This window comes from Mustela nigripes, chromosome 6, assembly GCF_022355385.1.
Source record: "Mustela nigripes isolate SB6536 chromosome 6, MUSNIG.SB6536, whole genome shotgun sequence".
Taxonomy (NCBI): Eukaryota; Metazoa; Chordata; class Mammalia; order Carnivora; family Mustelidae; genus Mustela; species Mustela nigripes.
Genome location: NC_081562.1, coordinates 16,512,691 through 16,528,250, shown reverse-complemented (window position 1 = coordinate 16,528,250; position 15,560 = coordinate 16,512,691). Strand labels below are relative to the sequence as shown.

Below are 15,560 nucleotides of genomic sequence, written 5' to 3'. Positions count from 1 at the left end.
TAAAGCCTTTTATCCTAGATCTCAGTTACAACCAGCTCGTCTCTAAGTTCACGCGAGCACGAAACAAGGTACAAGCTTTGCTAATGTAAGAATACCAGCCCCAGTTTAAAATGCAGTCACCTCTCCATTTGTATGAAATATCCTGAAAAGGCAAATGCGCAGAGACAGGAAGCAGATTAGCTGTTGCCAGGGGCTGGGCGTGAGGGTAGGGAACTGGGAGGGACCGCTCACCAGTGCAAGGTTTCTTTTTGGGCTGAGGAGAACGGCTTGGAACGAGATCGTGGGGATAGAAAGGCTAAATGCCACTGAATTAAATGGTTTAACATGGTTTATTTGTGCTAAGTGAATTTTACACCCTTTTTTTTTTTTTAAATGTAATAGCATCAAGTTGTGAGAGTTGGCAGTGATGAGTGGTGAGGGAAAAGGGTGCTTTACAAGGAAATTGAAGTCACTTTTGGCTTCCCGTCCCTCCACCTCCCTTTAAAAACAGCAAACTAGGGGTGCCTGGGTGGCTCAGTGGGTTGAGCCTCTGCCTTCCACTGGGGTCATGATCTCAGTGTCCTAGGATCGAGCCGGGAGTCCGACTCTCTGCTCAGCAGGCAGCCTGCTTCCCCTTCTCTCTCTGCCTACTTGTGATCTGTCTGTCAAATTAATAAATAAAAAAATCTATTAAACCCCCCCCCCCCCCCCCCCAGCAAACTAACTAGATGTCAGTCCAGAGAAAAGGGAGTGGATACATTATGTGAGTCCTACCATTGGGTCCCACCAGAAGGGCCCTGGACCACATTTCCTGGGGGTCCATGCTTGTTCTGAAATCCTAGGAAATGTACTGAAATTCCCCCTCAATGACTGGTTCCTGGAGGAGCAGCAGGTGAGGGAACCCTGGCTCAGTCAGCGTGACTGTGGGGCATTTAGCGGGAATTATGATGGGCTTTCTCTTTGGCCTTGAACCTCACTCAGCACACAGGAACAGCTGCTACAGCTGCCTCACCAGCATGAAGTGAAGAGTCAGTAGGCTGCTACCAGGGCCGATGTATGGGACCTGAGAATGAGGCCACGCCAAGAGACGGTGCAAACCTGAGTCCTGCTGCCTTTCTGTATCTAATCAAAGCATGGCTAGAGTTGTCCTTGCTTATGTACTTTCTGATTGCATGAGCCAATGTTTCCTGTTTTGCTTTTGCACACCCCAAAGAGGTGAGGGCCGATGGGCAGTTAGGGGAGCATGAAAGCAGTCTCCATGGGTACAGGCCCACCTGCTGCTTTAGGACTGTGGGAGAGACAGGAATTCCTGATTCAACTACTCCTGCCAAGCAGAGCAGACCTCTGAAGTGAAGCGGGAGAGAAATGGTCCCCACTGCCTGGGAAGATGTACTTTTGAGGATCTGAAATTATAATCTAGTTAGGAGAGTTGGTGTGAATTTACCCTTCCTGGGGCTCGAAAAGGTACTTTTGTCTCTAAGGTTCCTAGTAAGGTTCCTTTTGGAAGCTTGGGTCTACTCTGGCTGATGTGAAGGGGAAAGGGAGGGAGTCAGGGAACCAGAAAAGTCAGAAAGCCATGGAAGCTGCGGGATGGAAAAGCAGGGGTGTGGCAGCCACTGAGGCCAGGCTTCTTCTCCAGGGAGATGTGCCTGTGGCCATGCCCGGGGAAGGATGTGATCATCCTTCTCTCCCACCCAGGGTGGGGGCACCCTGCTGAGTACCTTTCACCACGGCCTCCCCAGCCAGGACTCTGGGCGTCTCAACCAACTCTCTAGGTTTTCAGAGGCAAAGCCGTGTCCCAAACTAGATGGTTATTTGACGTCTAACGATTGACTTTCCACAATCTCTCCTTCTCCCAAAGGAAGAGGAGAATCTGCAAGAGAGGAGGACAGTCAGGGAGATGCCCTTGGCTCAGTGTGTCTTTCAGGACTCTCATCGAGAGAGGAACAGGAAATGAAAAGCTGTGGGTTTAAATTCTTACTCTGATAACTAATAATGGAGTGGGAAGCTAGGTCTGTCTGCCCTGTTTCCTCACTCTCTAATGAAAGCATTGGATTCAGTGTCCTTAAATCAAATGCTTAACATGTTACAGTGGATAACTGCCTTTAAATGACCCAGGAAGTGAACCCTCTCTTAAGTTTTGGAAAGATCCCCTGCTGTTTTAGTCATGATGGGAAGCAGAGTTCCCCACTTCTTGCTCAGCTGAAGAGAGGACAGCCTCTTCTATCTCTGACCCTACGTAGCATTTGACCTTGGATCTTTCCCCCTGGGGCTTTGGATCTTGACAGAGGGACCCATGGTTCAGTGAGGGTGGGGTTAGATTTGGGAGAGCAGCAATGGCAGGTAGAGGCAAGGCAGGAGCAGTGGCATTGGTGGACAGGCACCATGCACTGTGGCTGCTTTGTCCCCAGTGCTGAGTCTCCCTGCTTCCTGAACACCTTACAGGTGTGGTTCCCAGCCTTCATAGTAAGTCTGCAAACCACGCAACAGAACTGAAGCCCTGGAGGTTTTATGAGGATTAAATGAGATAATTCATCGAAGGAGTCAGCATTGTGCCTGACTCATGGGAAGAGCTCAAAACATTCATTATTCTTGTTTTCAGAAAGATGATGCAAATTGTCCTGAAAAACCAGCTCTGGGATTAATAATGGTTGTTGAGCTAAGAAATGTTTTTATGATTCTGTCTCTTACTTCTCTCTGTTTATACACACACAATGACATTTACTTGCTCTCCTAGTGCAGTAAGGAAGGGGAGTTTAGGACACCATCCCTATCCTCAAGGAGCTAACAGTTCAATCAGAGATACACAACTTATGTGTATTTAATGTTGTCTGTTGAAAAACATTATTTGTGAGCTGAATAATAACACGTGCCAGAAGAAAATGTGTTGAAACATGTTCAAATGTTAAACATGCAGAATGGCAGCGGAAGTCCCAATATATCTCTGAGCATTAATTTCAGGGCAGCTCTCTCCAAGAGCAATCAATATCAATAGTAAAAATATGGATACATTTAAAAAAGAAATTCACTTGGTAACAAAAATGTCCTCAATGATTCATGGGTTAACAGGTAACAGAAGTTGCAAAGAATTTATAACTGAACAACAGTGACGTTAGTGAAATATCAAAATTTTGGATGTAATATAAACTGTATTGAGAAGAAAGAAAGGAAGGAAGAAGGAAAGAAAGAAAGGAAAAAAGAAAGAAGGAAAGAGAGAAGGAAAGAAAGGACTTCAATGATTTTGGTGTTTAACTTAAGAAATTTTATAAGTAAGAGTAATCTCAATGAAATTAGAAAGAAGAAAATAATAAAGATAAGGACTGAAAGTAAACAAATAGAACATAAAACAAAAAGATGGTCAAAGGGGCGCCTGGGTGGCTCAGTGGGTTAAGCCACTGCTTTCGGCTCAGGTCATGATCTCAGGGTCCTGGGATCGAGTCCCGCATCAGGCTCTCTGCTCAGCGGGGAGCCTGCTTCCTCCTCTCTCTTTCTGCCTGCCTCTCTGCCTACTTGTGATCTCTCTCTGTCAAATAAATAAATAAAATATTAAAAAAAAAAGATGGTCAAAAAATTAAAAATGGATTCCAAAACTCCAATAGAATGGACAACTCTATAGCACAAGAAAGAAAATATGGAAATCAACAGCAAAGGAAGGCAGAAGGGGGCACAACCACAGATATGAAAGAGATAAAAATCACCCCGAGAAAATACTGTGGTTAATTTTATGACACTTGAAATTAAATGAACATGAAAGATGTCTGTCGTCACAGACATAGGTGGCTGTCACCTCTGTGTTAGGATCCACTGTGAAACTGACTCCAACATAAAATGAGTTGAGGTGTTATGGTATGTTATGATGTTAGGACGACACATCTCGGTGCTTATGCACAACAACATCTCAGTGGCTTAACATCACAAAACTTCCTTTTTCCCTTATGCTTTGGTGTGACTTAGGGATGTGACTTAGGGATCCAAGCTGGTGTGACTTAGGGATCCAAGCTGATGGGAGCTGCAATTCTTCCACACATGCTTCCAGGGTCCTGGAAACTGGAGAATCTAGAACTCTCAGTCAAGAGCTTCTCCTGGTGCGGACGGGTTGGTGATGCCCCCGTTAGATCTCCCTTGGAGAGAATGTGCTGTGAGGAGTGGAGTTGGCTGACAGCCCCCAACTGCTGACACTTTAGGTCTGTTGTTGTGTTCTAGCTGAGGCCAGGCTCTCTCTGGGCAGCTCACAGCCCAGCCATGGTACTAGGACCATGTCTGCCCAACAAGAGGCTATCCCACAGGCAGTCTACATTTGAAGTTCTGTTTGGCCTTGGCCAAGACTTTTTCAGAGAGGCTTTATAGTCTGAAGTTCTTCCTACCCAGTCCTCTTTATATATCCTTCTTCTTATTTCTCCCATGGGTATCAGTCCTGCAAGGCAGCCTGAAGGTTTCCCCTGCCTACCCCCGATCCCACTCCCCTGGATCTTTCAGGAAGTACCCATGCCAAATCTCCTGTACGCCCATCTCCTAACTGCCAGCAGACGGGAACTCACAGAGCCTCTGAGTCATCATTTCGCTTTTGTTCACCTTTCATTGGCCAAAGCCAGTCATTAGGTCTGTGCCCATCTCCAAGGGGGTGGGAAGACTAATCCAGAAGAGAACTAACTCAGAAGAGTTAGTACAAAAGGGCTCATACGTACTAGGACTATGACTATCTGGTTAAACAGCTACTAATTGCCTCCCTTTCCTCCCGGGGCAGAGCCCCAATTTGTTCAGGTGTCTCTCCTGCCCTCCCTGTCATGACTCGGGGGTGAACTGGAACTTGCCGGAGCCAATTACAGCTCTCCACTTTACCTTCCCAGGGACCGGGTCAGGAAAAGTCGCATGATCCAAATCCTGGCCAAAGAAATGGGAGAGGAAGTGTTCCCAGTGCCTCTCAGCTTTCAAAAGGGACCCAAAATGCAGGGGGCAGGGGGAAGATCCCCCTTTGTTGCTGAGTTCTGCTGTGTGTGGAAGAGCTACCCAGCGCTGAGGCAGCCATCCTGCAGCATGTCAACAGGGAAAAGGAGAAAAACAAAAATTAAACTCAGGCTGCCAGACACTTTGTGGGGAACCCTTTATGGAAGAAAAACCATGAAAGCTGAGACTTATTTAGCTCCATGTTCTCCTGTGTCTTGGTTTCCTTTCCTTGCCAGATCAATTTCAGTCATGCATACCTGTCTCTCCCTCAATACTGTATCAGTTCTTGTCTGAAGAATGAAAACAACAGCTCAATGGTGCGATTTAACTAGGACCAAGATAGAAGCCCAAACTGACCAGTCAGGAAATGAGACATGCATTAATGATTTTCTTTTGACTCATTGTTTTTGAAAACACCCAAATGCAATTAGCTGTTATTTATAAAAATAAACTAAATTCCTAAAAAGGAAAAAGGAGATGCTAGACTTCTTCTTCTTCTTCTTCTTTTTTTTCTTCACTCCACAACAGGGAGAGGACTGACATTTATGAGGCACTTACTAGGAAGTTTGTTAGGAACTTTGCCTACTTTGTCTCATCAAATGACTTCTCATTGTCCTTTGAATAAAATTTTAACTTCCCACAAAGCCCATCATACCCAGTGTGATCTGTCTTATCTCCCCAACTGCCCTTCTCCATCTTTGCTCTAGTCCTGCCATCCTGGCCTTTTCATCTGTTTATGAAACATACTCAGCATGTTCCTGCCCCAGGGCTCTTGCACTTGCCAGATCTTTGGCCTGGGATGCCCTTTGCTTGGCCTTCAGATGTTTGACTTCTTCTCAACAGTTACGCCTCAGCTAAAATTTCCATTCTTCAGGGAGATCTTCCTTGATGCTCCTACCTAGAATAGTACTTCTCCCTCTACCCCTCATCACTTATTTCAGTGCCAGGCTTTGTTTTCTTATCTTTTGCTTGATTTTGATCTGTCTCCTCTCACTAGATTTTGCCTCTGTGCCTTGCTCACTGCTCCATCCCAAGCATTTAGAAAAGTGGTTAGCACAAAGGAAACACTCAATGGTGTTTGTTGAAAGAATGAATAGTTAGCACATTCTATAACCTTAAAAAGCTGAGTTCATGTCATTTACGAGGGTCAGTGTCCTCCTGCCAAAGACCACCAGGAACATGCCAGTTAGTTAGGCAAGTTGGGTTTATTAATTTTTCAGTGAAAGAGAATGTGCACTACAGGAAATCACGAGGTATCTCATTCATGGGGTGTTAGAAAAGATTCTATAGAATTTGGGCTCAAGTTAGGTGGTTATGGTTGGGGTTTAAGAAAGCAGGACATCTTTTTTTTTGCCTGAACCGGGTGTTGGCAGGAAGCACCGACAAATCTATGGTGGGAGAGTCTTAATAAATTTCATCTATGAGGCAGGGATCCTGGGATGAAACTGTAACTGGTTAAAACAAACAAACAAACAAACAAAAAAGCAGATCATTCAAGTTAGCCAGGATTGAGTGATGCTCTGTGGTTTGCCAGTGAGCTTGTCTTATCAGACAAGATTACGAACTGGTATTATTTCTGGTCTTTTAACTGGTATTATTTCTGGTCTTTCTTCCTCAGAGTCAGAGAGTGGCCCTGTCTGAGATTGGTCTTCTGTGTAGCTATGAACCCAAAGGCCTCACGGTGTCAGGCTGCTGACTGGATGTCAGGGTCTGTTTTTCTTTTTCCTCCGAGTCTCCTACGGCTGGAGTCCAGTGTCAGCCCAGAAGTAAGCAAGAGTGTTTTGTTTGGTTACTTGATAGTCTTCCTCTCTTACTCCCCTTAACCCCCACCCCCACCTCCAATGCTGGATTTGTAAGAAGGGAACCACTGAGCAAAGATGGTGGAGGCCAAGATAGAGAAACAGGACTTCTAGAAGTCAACTCGGAAATACCCTTATTTGCCCAAGAACTAATTCTTATCTCAGGACATGCCCAGATATGTCTAATTTTCAAAGGAGGGATGGTGTATCCTGAATGAGATTACCCCGTGCTCTCCATTGCCTCAAAGGTCATGATCAACAGTTCACCAGGGACTCGGTTCAAGTCAAGGTTTTCTCCAAATACGACTGTTTTGTTTTAGAAAAGTCTTTTAACTGGGATCCCAGCATCCTCTGGGCTCCTGGAGCACCCTGTATTCCTTTGTTAGCATCCCTGCTATACTGTAATTAATTTGTTTATAATCCGTCTGCCTGGTTAGACTGGCTCCTACATGTTTGTATCACTGGAACTTAATTTTAACAAAGGACTTGGCACAGGCTAGGCTCTCTATAAATATTAAATGGATTTAAAATGGAGATTTAATTCCTGGCTTGTATTCATCTCACAAAACACTTACTGAGTCTGTACTATGAGCCAGGAGGACGCTAGGATAAATCAGATAGTCCTTACCTTCAGGGAATTATGTTCAGTTCTAACAGGACTTAAGAACAAGAATAGCTAGCATTTATTTGGGATCAGGCACTGTGTTAGGTGTTTCCATGTGCCCGAGTTATTACTGCCATTTAAAAAAAATTAATTATCTTTATGAACATATAATGTATTATTTGCCCCAGGGGTACAGATCTGTGAATCATCAGGCTTACACATTATTACTGCCATCTTGCAGGTAAAACAACGGATACACTAACAGGTTAAGGAACTTTACTGAGGTCACGCAATTGTTAGGGGCAGAGCAGGGGCTATAACTCAAGAGTCTGACCGCAGTAACAGCTGCCAAAGTGTTAGTTTGAAAGGTGCCAAGTGAATTCACAGTTCCGTCTCTAAATGAGCGAAGGTCCTGCAGGCTATTGAAATTGCAGCAAATGCAATTAAAATGGGGTAGGCTAGTAGGACCGACCTAGGGAAGACTTCATGCTCTTTCCTAGCAAAGTGTATCGGGGAACAGAGCTGCATTAGCTTTCTGTTAAAGAAGGAACGGATTTTGGGGTTGACTTCAGATCTGAATATCATTCGATAACATTTACTGGGCGCCCATATGCAAAAGAGGTGTTTCCGCCCCCTCCACACCTGCCCACATCCTGAAGCAGGGAGGGGAAGCGGCGAAGAAAAGGCAAAGAGGGCCTGGCGGTGGGTAGGTGGGTATCCCCAGACCTCCGCCTCGCCCCCTGCCCGCGCCGGCCACGCCCCCAACCTCGCCCTCGCCCCCAAACCCACTTCAAACTCCCGCCCCCTCTTCACGACGACCAATGCCCGGCCGGAGAGCCCGAAGGAGGCCGGGGATTGGGCGTCGCCGCGGTTGCCGAGGTGACGGGTGGGTCCGGCGGGGACCCCGACCGCAGCTAGCAAGAGGGGTGCCGGGCGGTTTCCGTCCCGGTCCGCGCCCGCCCGCCGCGCCCTGGCCCACACCCCCCGGCGGCTGGAAGGGGGAGGCCCCGCGCACCGCCCCCCACCCCGCCCCCGGCCCCGCGCGCCCCCGCCGGCCTCCGGTTCGGGGCGCGCCGCCCTCCGCCTCCGTCTCCGCCCCCAGGACCAGCGGCAGCCGGCTCCGGAGCGCGGCTTCCCGGGCCAGCAGCGCGATGGGCTGCGGGAACTCCACCGCCACCAGTGCGGGCGCCGGCCGAGGTGAGCGGGGGCGCGGGCCGGGGACTCGGGGGCGGCGGGGAGGTCTGCCGGGCGGGCCGCAGCTGCGGAAGAGGCCCGGAGAGCCGGCGGGGACCCGGGGAGGGAGGGCGCGCAACCCCGTCTCCCCGTCCCCATTTTCGGGACGGGGGTGGGTGGGTGGGCCAGACTGCCCGCTTTTGGAGGGACCCGCAGCGGGGCATTTCCCCCGCGCGGGGGCGGTCACGCCTGGACGAGGGGAGCCTGCAGGGCGATCCTGCGGAGGGTGCGCGGGGAGGAAGCGCGGCGGGGCTCCCCTGCGGCGGGGCGCCCGGTGCCCTCACGGGGGCGGGTGGGGAGAGGATTCCCGGCAGTGGCCCGCATGCGCTCCCTCCCCTCCCATGATCGCCCCGCAGACCTCGGCGCCAGGCCCTCGGAACCCTGACGCTGCAACAGGAAAGTGCGGCAGAGCATTTCAGGACTTTTTTGGTGGTGGCGGCCGTGGTTGTGGTGGTGGTGGTGGTTGTGCCAGTGGGGTTGGGAGGAACTGCGAGCCGGGCTCCAAATTCATCTGAGTCTGTCCTGATGCCTGAGAGCGGCTGGGCTGCGTGTAGGATTTCCTCTGAGAAGCTGCAGTATTAAGGATGTTTTAGATAAGTGTGACAGAGTTATATCAGCAGTGATCTGTTCACATGTTTTTCATTAGAAAAATAGACTAGAACTTCTTTTACACCACTTCATTTTGTTGATTGGCGGGCGAGATCTCCTATCCCCCAGTCGGCCAGGCTTTGTGTTAAGTGACTTACTCCAAAACTCAGCCTTCTCTCTTAACCCAGCTCGTGTCTCCTGATTTAAGAATCAGGATCAGTTTTGAGTAGGATCTGCTGGCCTCTGTTAGTATCCTTTCGGGTAAAGAACTCCCATCGCCTCCAACTGAGATCAATCAGATGCGGCGTCCTATTCCCCCCCCCCCCCCCCCCCCCAAACCCCAGCAAAGGCAAACAGCAGTCTCTTGCTGCAGTATTTCCTAGCAGACTGGCATGGGTGCCCTCTCAGTCTTTGTGACCTTGGACCTGTCACTTCCCTTAACCTAGACATCTGTGGAAGATGGAGCTTAACATTCAAGCCTTATTCGTTTATTTATTTTAAAGTTTATTTCGACGTTTACTTAGTGGGGTCAGATGTGGAAATCTGCTCTGTGGTCTGTGAATCCGCCAAGTTTCTTTTTCCTCTTTGTCTGTAACCACACAGAATATTTTGCTTTTCCTGAGAAGACACTAAAATATGTGGGGTTCTGGTCCTAGAGCTGTGAATGAACCCAGGTGATGATTCACCAAAAAGTTGATCTCTTACAGATAATCTTTATTATCTTTTTTTTTTTTAAAGATTTTATTTATCTATTTGACAGACAGAGATCACAAGTAGGCAGAGAGGCAGGCAGAGAGAGGGGGAGGAAGCAGGCTCCCTACTGAGCAGAGAGCCCAATGTGGGGCTTGATTGGGGGCTTGATGCGGGCTTGATGCAGGGCTTGATCCCAGGACCCTGAGATCATGACCTGAGCCGAAGGCAGAGGCTTTAACCCACTGAGTCACCCAGGCGCCCCTAATCTTTACCATCTTGAATGAAATTCTCCTCCTTGATATATGCAGAGAGCCACCAGAGAAGAAATCCTTTCTGTTCACTTAACAGTGAGATATGTTGGTTATCGTGGTTGGTGTCTTATGCCAACAAGGGCAAACGAGATTCTGAGAGCAGCCAGAAAGCTCTGCATGGAAACCTACACCAGACCTCGTGTTTCTCAATCTAACAGACACTGGGGTCCTACACCATCCACTGCAATGGGTACCCTCTCTTTAAAAAGGCTAAGAACAGGGGTTCCCTGGGTGGCTCAGTGGGTTAAAGTCTCTGTTTTCGGCTCAGGTCATGATTCAGGGTCCTGGGATCAAGCCCCACATCAGGCTCTCTGCTCAGCAGGGAGCCTGCTTCCCCCTCTCTCTCTGCCTGCCTCTCTGCCTACTTGTGATCTCTATCAAATAAATAAATAAAAACCTTTTTTTAAAAAAATGGCTAAGAACAGTTATCCATATTTAAAAAAAAATCATGGGAAGGATTTGTAACATTTCCTTTCAAGTGGAGCTAGGTTAGTTCATTTACATTTTTATTTATTAATGAACTGCTTGTCAGATCTGGGGATGGAGGGGGGCACTGTTGCTAAATCAGTGATGATAAGGTAATTTGGAAATGGTACTATCAGAAAATGAGAAAATCAGGGGCTCTTGGGTGGCTCAGTGGGTTAAAGCCTCTGCCTTCGGCTCTGGTCATGATCCCAGGGTCCTGGGATCCAGCCCCACATAGGGCTCTTTGCTCAGCAGGGGGAGCCTGCTTCCTCCTCTCTCTCTCTGCCTGCTTCTCTGCCTACTTGTGATCTCTGTCTGTCAAATAAATAGATAAATAAAATCTTAAAAAAAAAAAAAGGGAGAAAAAGAAAATGGGAAAATTGGATTCTCCTTACAGATATTTGGTTGACCTTTTTTTTTTTTTTCCTCTCGAAATGCACATCCCTTATACCCTACACAGTTGCGTTGAAAAAAACTACTCCAAATGCATGCCTTCTTGTTGGGCAGCCTGTTTATGAAGGACAGTTCACAGAAGAGCGTGTTGTTGTGTCCTCTAGCTTGCTCTTGGCTAAAAATTGTGTTTTGTTCAGGGAAATGGCAGATAGAGAGGGCAGACTGTGAAACATTAAGGAGGGAACGTGATGAGTGGGGGACTTATCACATCACCTCGTTGAAGGATCTGCCCTGGTCATTCCCTAAACACGCCCTACTAGAGTCCAGCTGGCCAGCTGTGGGATGTGGTCATTGTTATTTGGAAATTTTTCTGTCAGCTCGTGGTAGGACTTTAGTTTCAGAAAGGAAATATGTAAAATGAAGAAAAGTAAGCCACAAGGCAAAGGTATTTGAATATTTTTCAGTTGTGAATGTTGACATCAGCATGAAATATGCTGTTGACCAAGTTGCAATCGTGTGGTCCTGAACCCAAGCAGCATGAAATAAATGCATTAAATAGATGTTGTCACAGGGTGCCTGAGTGACTCAGTGGGTTAAGCATCTGACTGTTGGTTTCTGCTCAGGTCATGATCTCAGGGTCCTGGGCTGGAGCCTGGCGTCAGGCTCCATGCTCATTGTGGGGTCTGCTTGTCCCTCTCCCTCTGCTCCTATCCCTGCTCCCCCGACCATAAATAAATTAAAAATCTTAAAAAAAATAGATGTTGTTCCTGTTCTCCAGGTATTTACAATGCCCAACTTCCGAAATTTCCCAGGATCATACAATTCAATAGTTACACTCAAGCTTTTCAGCAATCAGTCAGTCCATCCATCCAGCCAGCCATAGATATATGAATAACAAAATACAAAAAGAAGGTGGGAAGAGCGCCGAACTTGGAGCCCGGAGAGTGAGGCTCAAGCCTTGACTTCAGTTCTGGGCTTGTTGCTAGGAGCATTTCGTTTCACATTTCTGAGTTACAGAGGGAAAGCGCTGTGTAAACTGTAATTATTATAGAGTAGTGGAATAGTACCATGTTGAAGGTGAAATGGCTTTCCCTGATCATTTCTCTACAAGACCATGGCATATCTACTTCCAAGGGTGCATCAGGACATTATAATATGACCCTTAAACCTGAAATCTCTGTTATAAGCCCTGTTTTACTCTGTAAGAAATTCAGGCAACATGAGATCATTGTTTGCCCTCTCCCTGAGCCATCTGAACAACTGCCTTTCTTGGCTTTCGTCTAGAGAAATTGGTTAATATGACAAACGGATATTTAGTAGTGTGCTTGAGTAAATTTAATTCTGTATGTCCAATAGGTGGAGAAACTGATCTGCCGTAAAATGATCCAACAGTCGTAAGAAATCAGCCCCAGATCACCCAGACCCTAGATAATTCTGGTTAGATTTCTCCTGAAGATTTCTAACTGTAAGCTTACACCCAGTCGACCTCTCCCTGCAGAGAATGGCACTTTGCTAAGAACTTGTAAGGCAAGCCGTGGGCAGCCACCAGTGGGTGGTTGAATGAAAACAAATTTTCATGCTCTCGAGAAGCCGATAGTCTAGGTAGGAAGATTAGCCATTGGAGAACAGCGGCAAGGCAAAGTATGACAGAATACGCAAGCGCCCGGGACATGGTGAATAATATTGTTCAATCAAAGGAGACTTCGGGGACGAGTGGAGCTGTAGGTCCAGATGAGGTCTTGAGAACAATTTCCATTGCATGAGAGCTCTCTCCATTTTCTTGTTTTAGTAAGAGCACTCTTGCAACCTAGGAATTTGATTTCCCCAACCTAGAACTGTAGTGGGAGGATTTCTTATATTTTCCACTCAGTGAAGATTCAGTATGTTTGTCCTGAATAGATTCTGGCCCCTCCACTATAGAGAAACATCTGGCTTAAATACCCAATGTAAAAGTGTTCCATTTTCTGTATCGCAGGGAGTTCTTAATCTATTTCTCTCTGCTCTCCAGCGGCCCCCCCCCCCCCCACCATCAGATTCTCTGTCCCCTGGTTTTTCCTTGAACATAGTTTTTACCTAGGCAGAGAAATGAGCAGCCCTGTGTTTGAGCTAATGATCTGAACAGGTCAGCCATTCCCTTTTATACCTCATCCATACAGATGGGTAAGCAAGTCTGTAATGTAAGCCAGATGATCTCTTTTCAGGTAAATCAGAAGATCCCTTAAAAAGTTTGGATGGTTCCCAATATCTACAATAGCCTCTATCAGTGCAGGCTAAGGCTGTAGACATTCTTTGCAGCAGAAGACTTACTTCAGAACTGTTCTACTCATGATAGCTAACTGAATTTTTTAGTTGTAGTTTTTCTAGCAGGGATATGTAACTGGCAACTGTCTGATCATAACTCCATGGCGGTTTATTATCAGAATGTTTCTGTAATGGTTCTTTCTGCTATTTATATAACAATAGTCTGAAGAGGAGGATTTTAATAATTATTTATCCTATTTTGTCAGTGTACCCAGGGAGTTAGTACAATCCTTTTGGGTCCAATTATTTAGATTAGTTTTCTTTTCATCTTCAATTAGGTAGATAATTGCATTCCCTTCTTTTGCTGTAGCTCTGTGGTCCAGCCTTAATTTACATCTATAAATGGTTTTGTAGGACCGAAATGTTGCCACTGTGCTTAGCATGAGCCGAGGACATAGTATAAAATTTTGTTGATAGCATCCTAGGAGGCACGTGTGTCTCCTGCTGCTTCCCTGCCACTGCCCCCAGACCCCAACCCCACCATCCTTTCAGTTCCCCGAACTGTGCTGAACTGACTCCTGTTGTTTTCTCTGTCTGAAACTGTCTTTGCTGGAGAGCTGATTTTGTTTATTTATTTTTCGCCTCTTCTGTTCCTTTCCTCCAGATGCCTCATTAGAGCCTCCCGCATCTTATTCCCAGCTGTACCCTCAGCCTCTAGACTAGGATCCAAACTTTCAATGGAATTTCTGGCTTGCAAACAATTTGTTGTTGTTGTTGTTGTTGTTCAAATGAATGAACATACTGGGGAAACAAAGATGCAAAATGAAGTCCTAAATTGTGTCATTGATATAGCAATGGAGAGAATAAAATGAAACTTCAAGCAGTCAGGGCAGACTGCTTGGAAGAAGCGGCACTTGATTTGTTCCTGAAGAATAGGTAACTGTTCAGATAAGCAGGTAATGGAAGGAAGGACATTCTTAGTGTTGTGTGAAATCACAGGGACAGAAATGGGCTCTGTTTATTTCAGGGCAGTAGATCTGGCCTGGCTGGCTTTAGTGGTTCATGTTGGTTATAGGGTGTTGGGAAGGAAGAGTGGGTAGAATGGAGGGTGAGGTGGACAGACAGGCAGGAAGCCAAGCCTCAGAGTTGAGGGTGGGTTCTGGTACCAAAAGGCCCAAGTTTGAATCCTGCTTTTATCATTTATTAGCTGTGTGACCTTGGGTAACTCAACTTGAACTATATGTTGGTTTTCTCAACTGTAACAGGGGAGTAAGAATAGAATTGACTCCAACATAAAATTAATTTATGTAAGTAAAGTGCTTAGAACAGTGCCTTGTCTATTTTGTGAGTACTCACTATGCTGTTTATTGTAAATATAGGGGAAGACTTTTGTAACTAGTGTAAAAGGAAAGAGTGGGCTTATAGCAGTGGCTGTCTGGAGTCAGGGCAGTAAGAAGGGCCTGGAAGCATTGATGCCAGAGACCCCTGGGACAGCCAGGCTTAGGATGGGCTGCATGGGAGGGTGATATAAACATGAACCCAAACTAATGCCTCGTTAACTGGAAGATTCTGCTGCCTCTAAAGGGAAGGTAGGAAGAGGCAAGTGATCAGTACACTCCTGGGGGTTCCACATTGGAAGTGACTGTGAATGACTGGAGATGTGGAAAACCTCTGTCCAGGCACTTTTCACTGGTGAGACAGAATCAGGACGTTCATGTGTCCCAGCTCCCCAGAAGTGACCTTGTGCAGGGGTCACGAAGGTGACCTCTTGGGGCCACGTGCAGGGGTCACAAAGGTGACCTCAATGAGGTATTCAGTTCAGCCACAAACCACTTACCGCTGAGTATTAGACGTGGCTGGAATTATAATATAGCAGCCAGATGTCACTGCTTTACCTTATGCCCGTCCTTCTGTGGCTGTCTTTATTTATTAATTTTTAGCTCTCTGAAGTGTAGCTGTTCAGTAAGAACAACCTGCAAATGAAGAGATTTTTCTGCAAGAGCTTCCATATTCATGAACAGAATTGTATATTTCTAGGACACATTGACCTGAATTTTTTTCTCCTTTATTGAAAAGAATGACTTACAAATCTAGTTCTTTTGTTGGCTTCTTGAAAAATAACTTTGCTTTGGGTGAACTAAGAGCTGTTGTTGTACTTCTTTTGGCCAAAGTGAGACTATGACATCGTTTTGGAACTATTATGGGTCAGAGGAGACATCATGAGCTGTCAAAATTAAAGAGAATTTTGTTTATTGTTCTGTAGTTAAGTTTATACAGTTCTCAAAGGGCCTTTTCTTTTCTTTTACAAAA

General features: G+C 46.4%; 1 protein-coding gene across 1 annotated transcript in view; it reads left to right on the top strand.

Moving 5' to 3' along the window:
• Positions 1–8,006: 8,006 nt before the first annotated feature.
• The window catches only part of C6H12orf75 (chromosome 6 C12orf75 homolog), a 37,413-nt gene continuing 29,859 nt past the window's right edge, over positions 8,007–15,560 (top strand). The window contains exon 1 of the mRNA XM_059404626.1: positions 8,007–8,523. Coding sequence (XP_059260609.1) covers positions 8,148–8,523 — 376 coding nt within the window. The 5' untranslated portion in view covers positions 8,007–8,147. The remainder of the gene's footprint in view (positions 8,524–15,560) is intronic.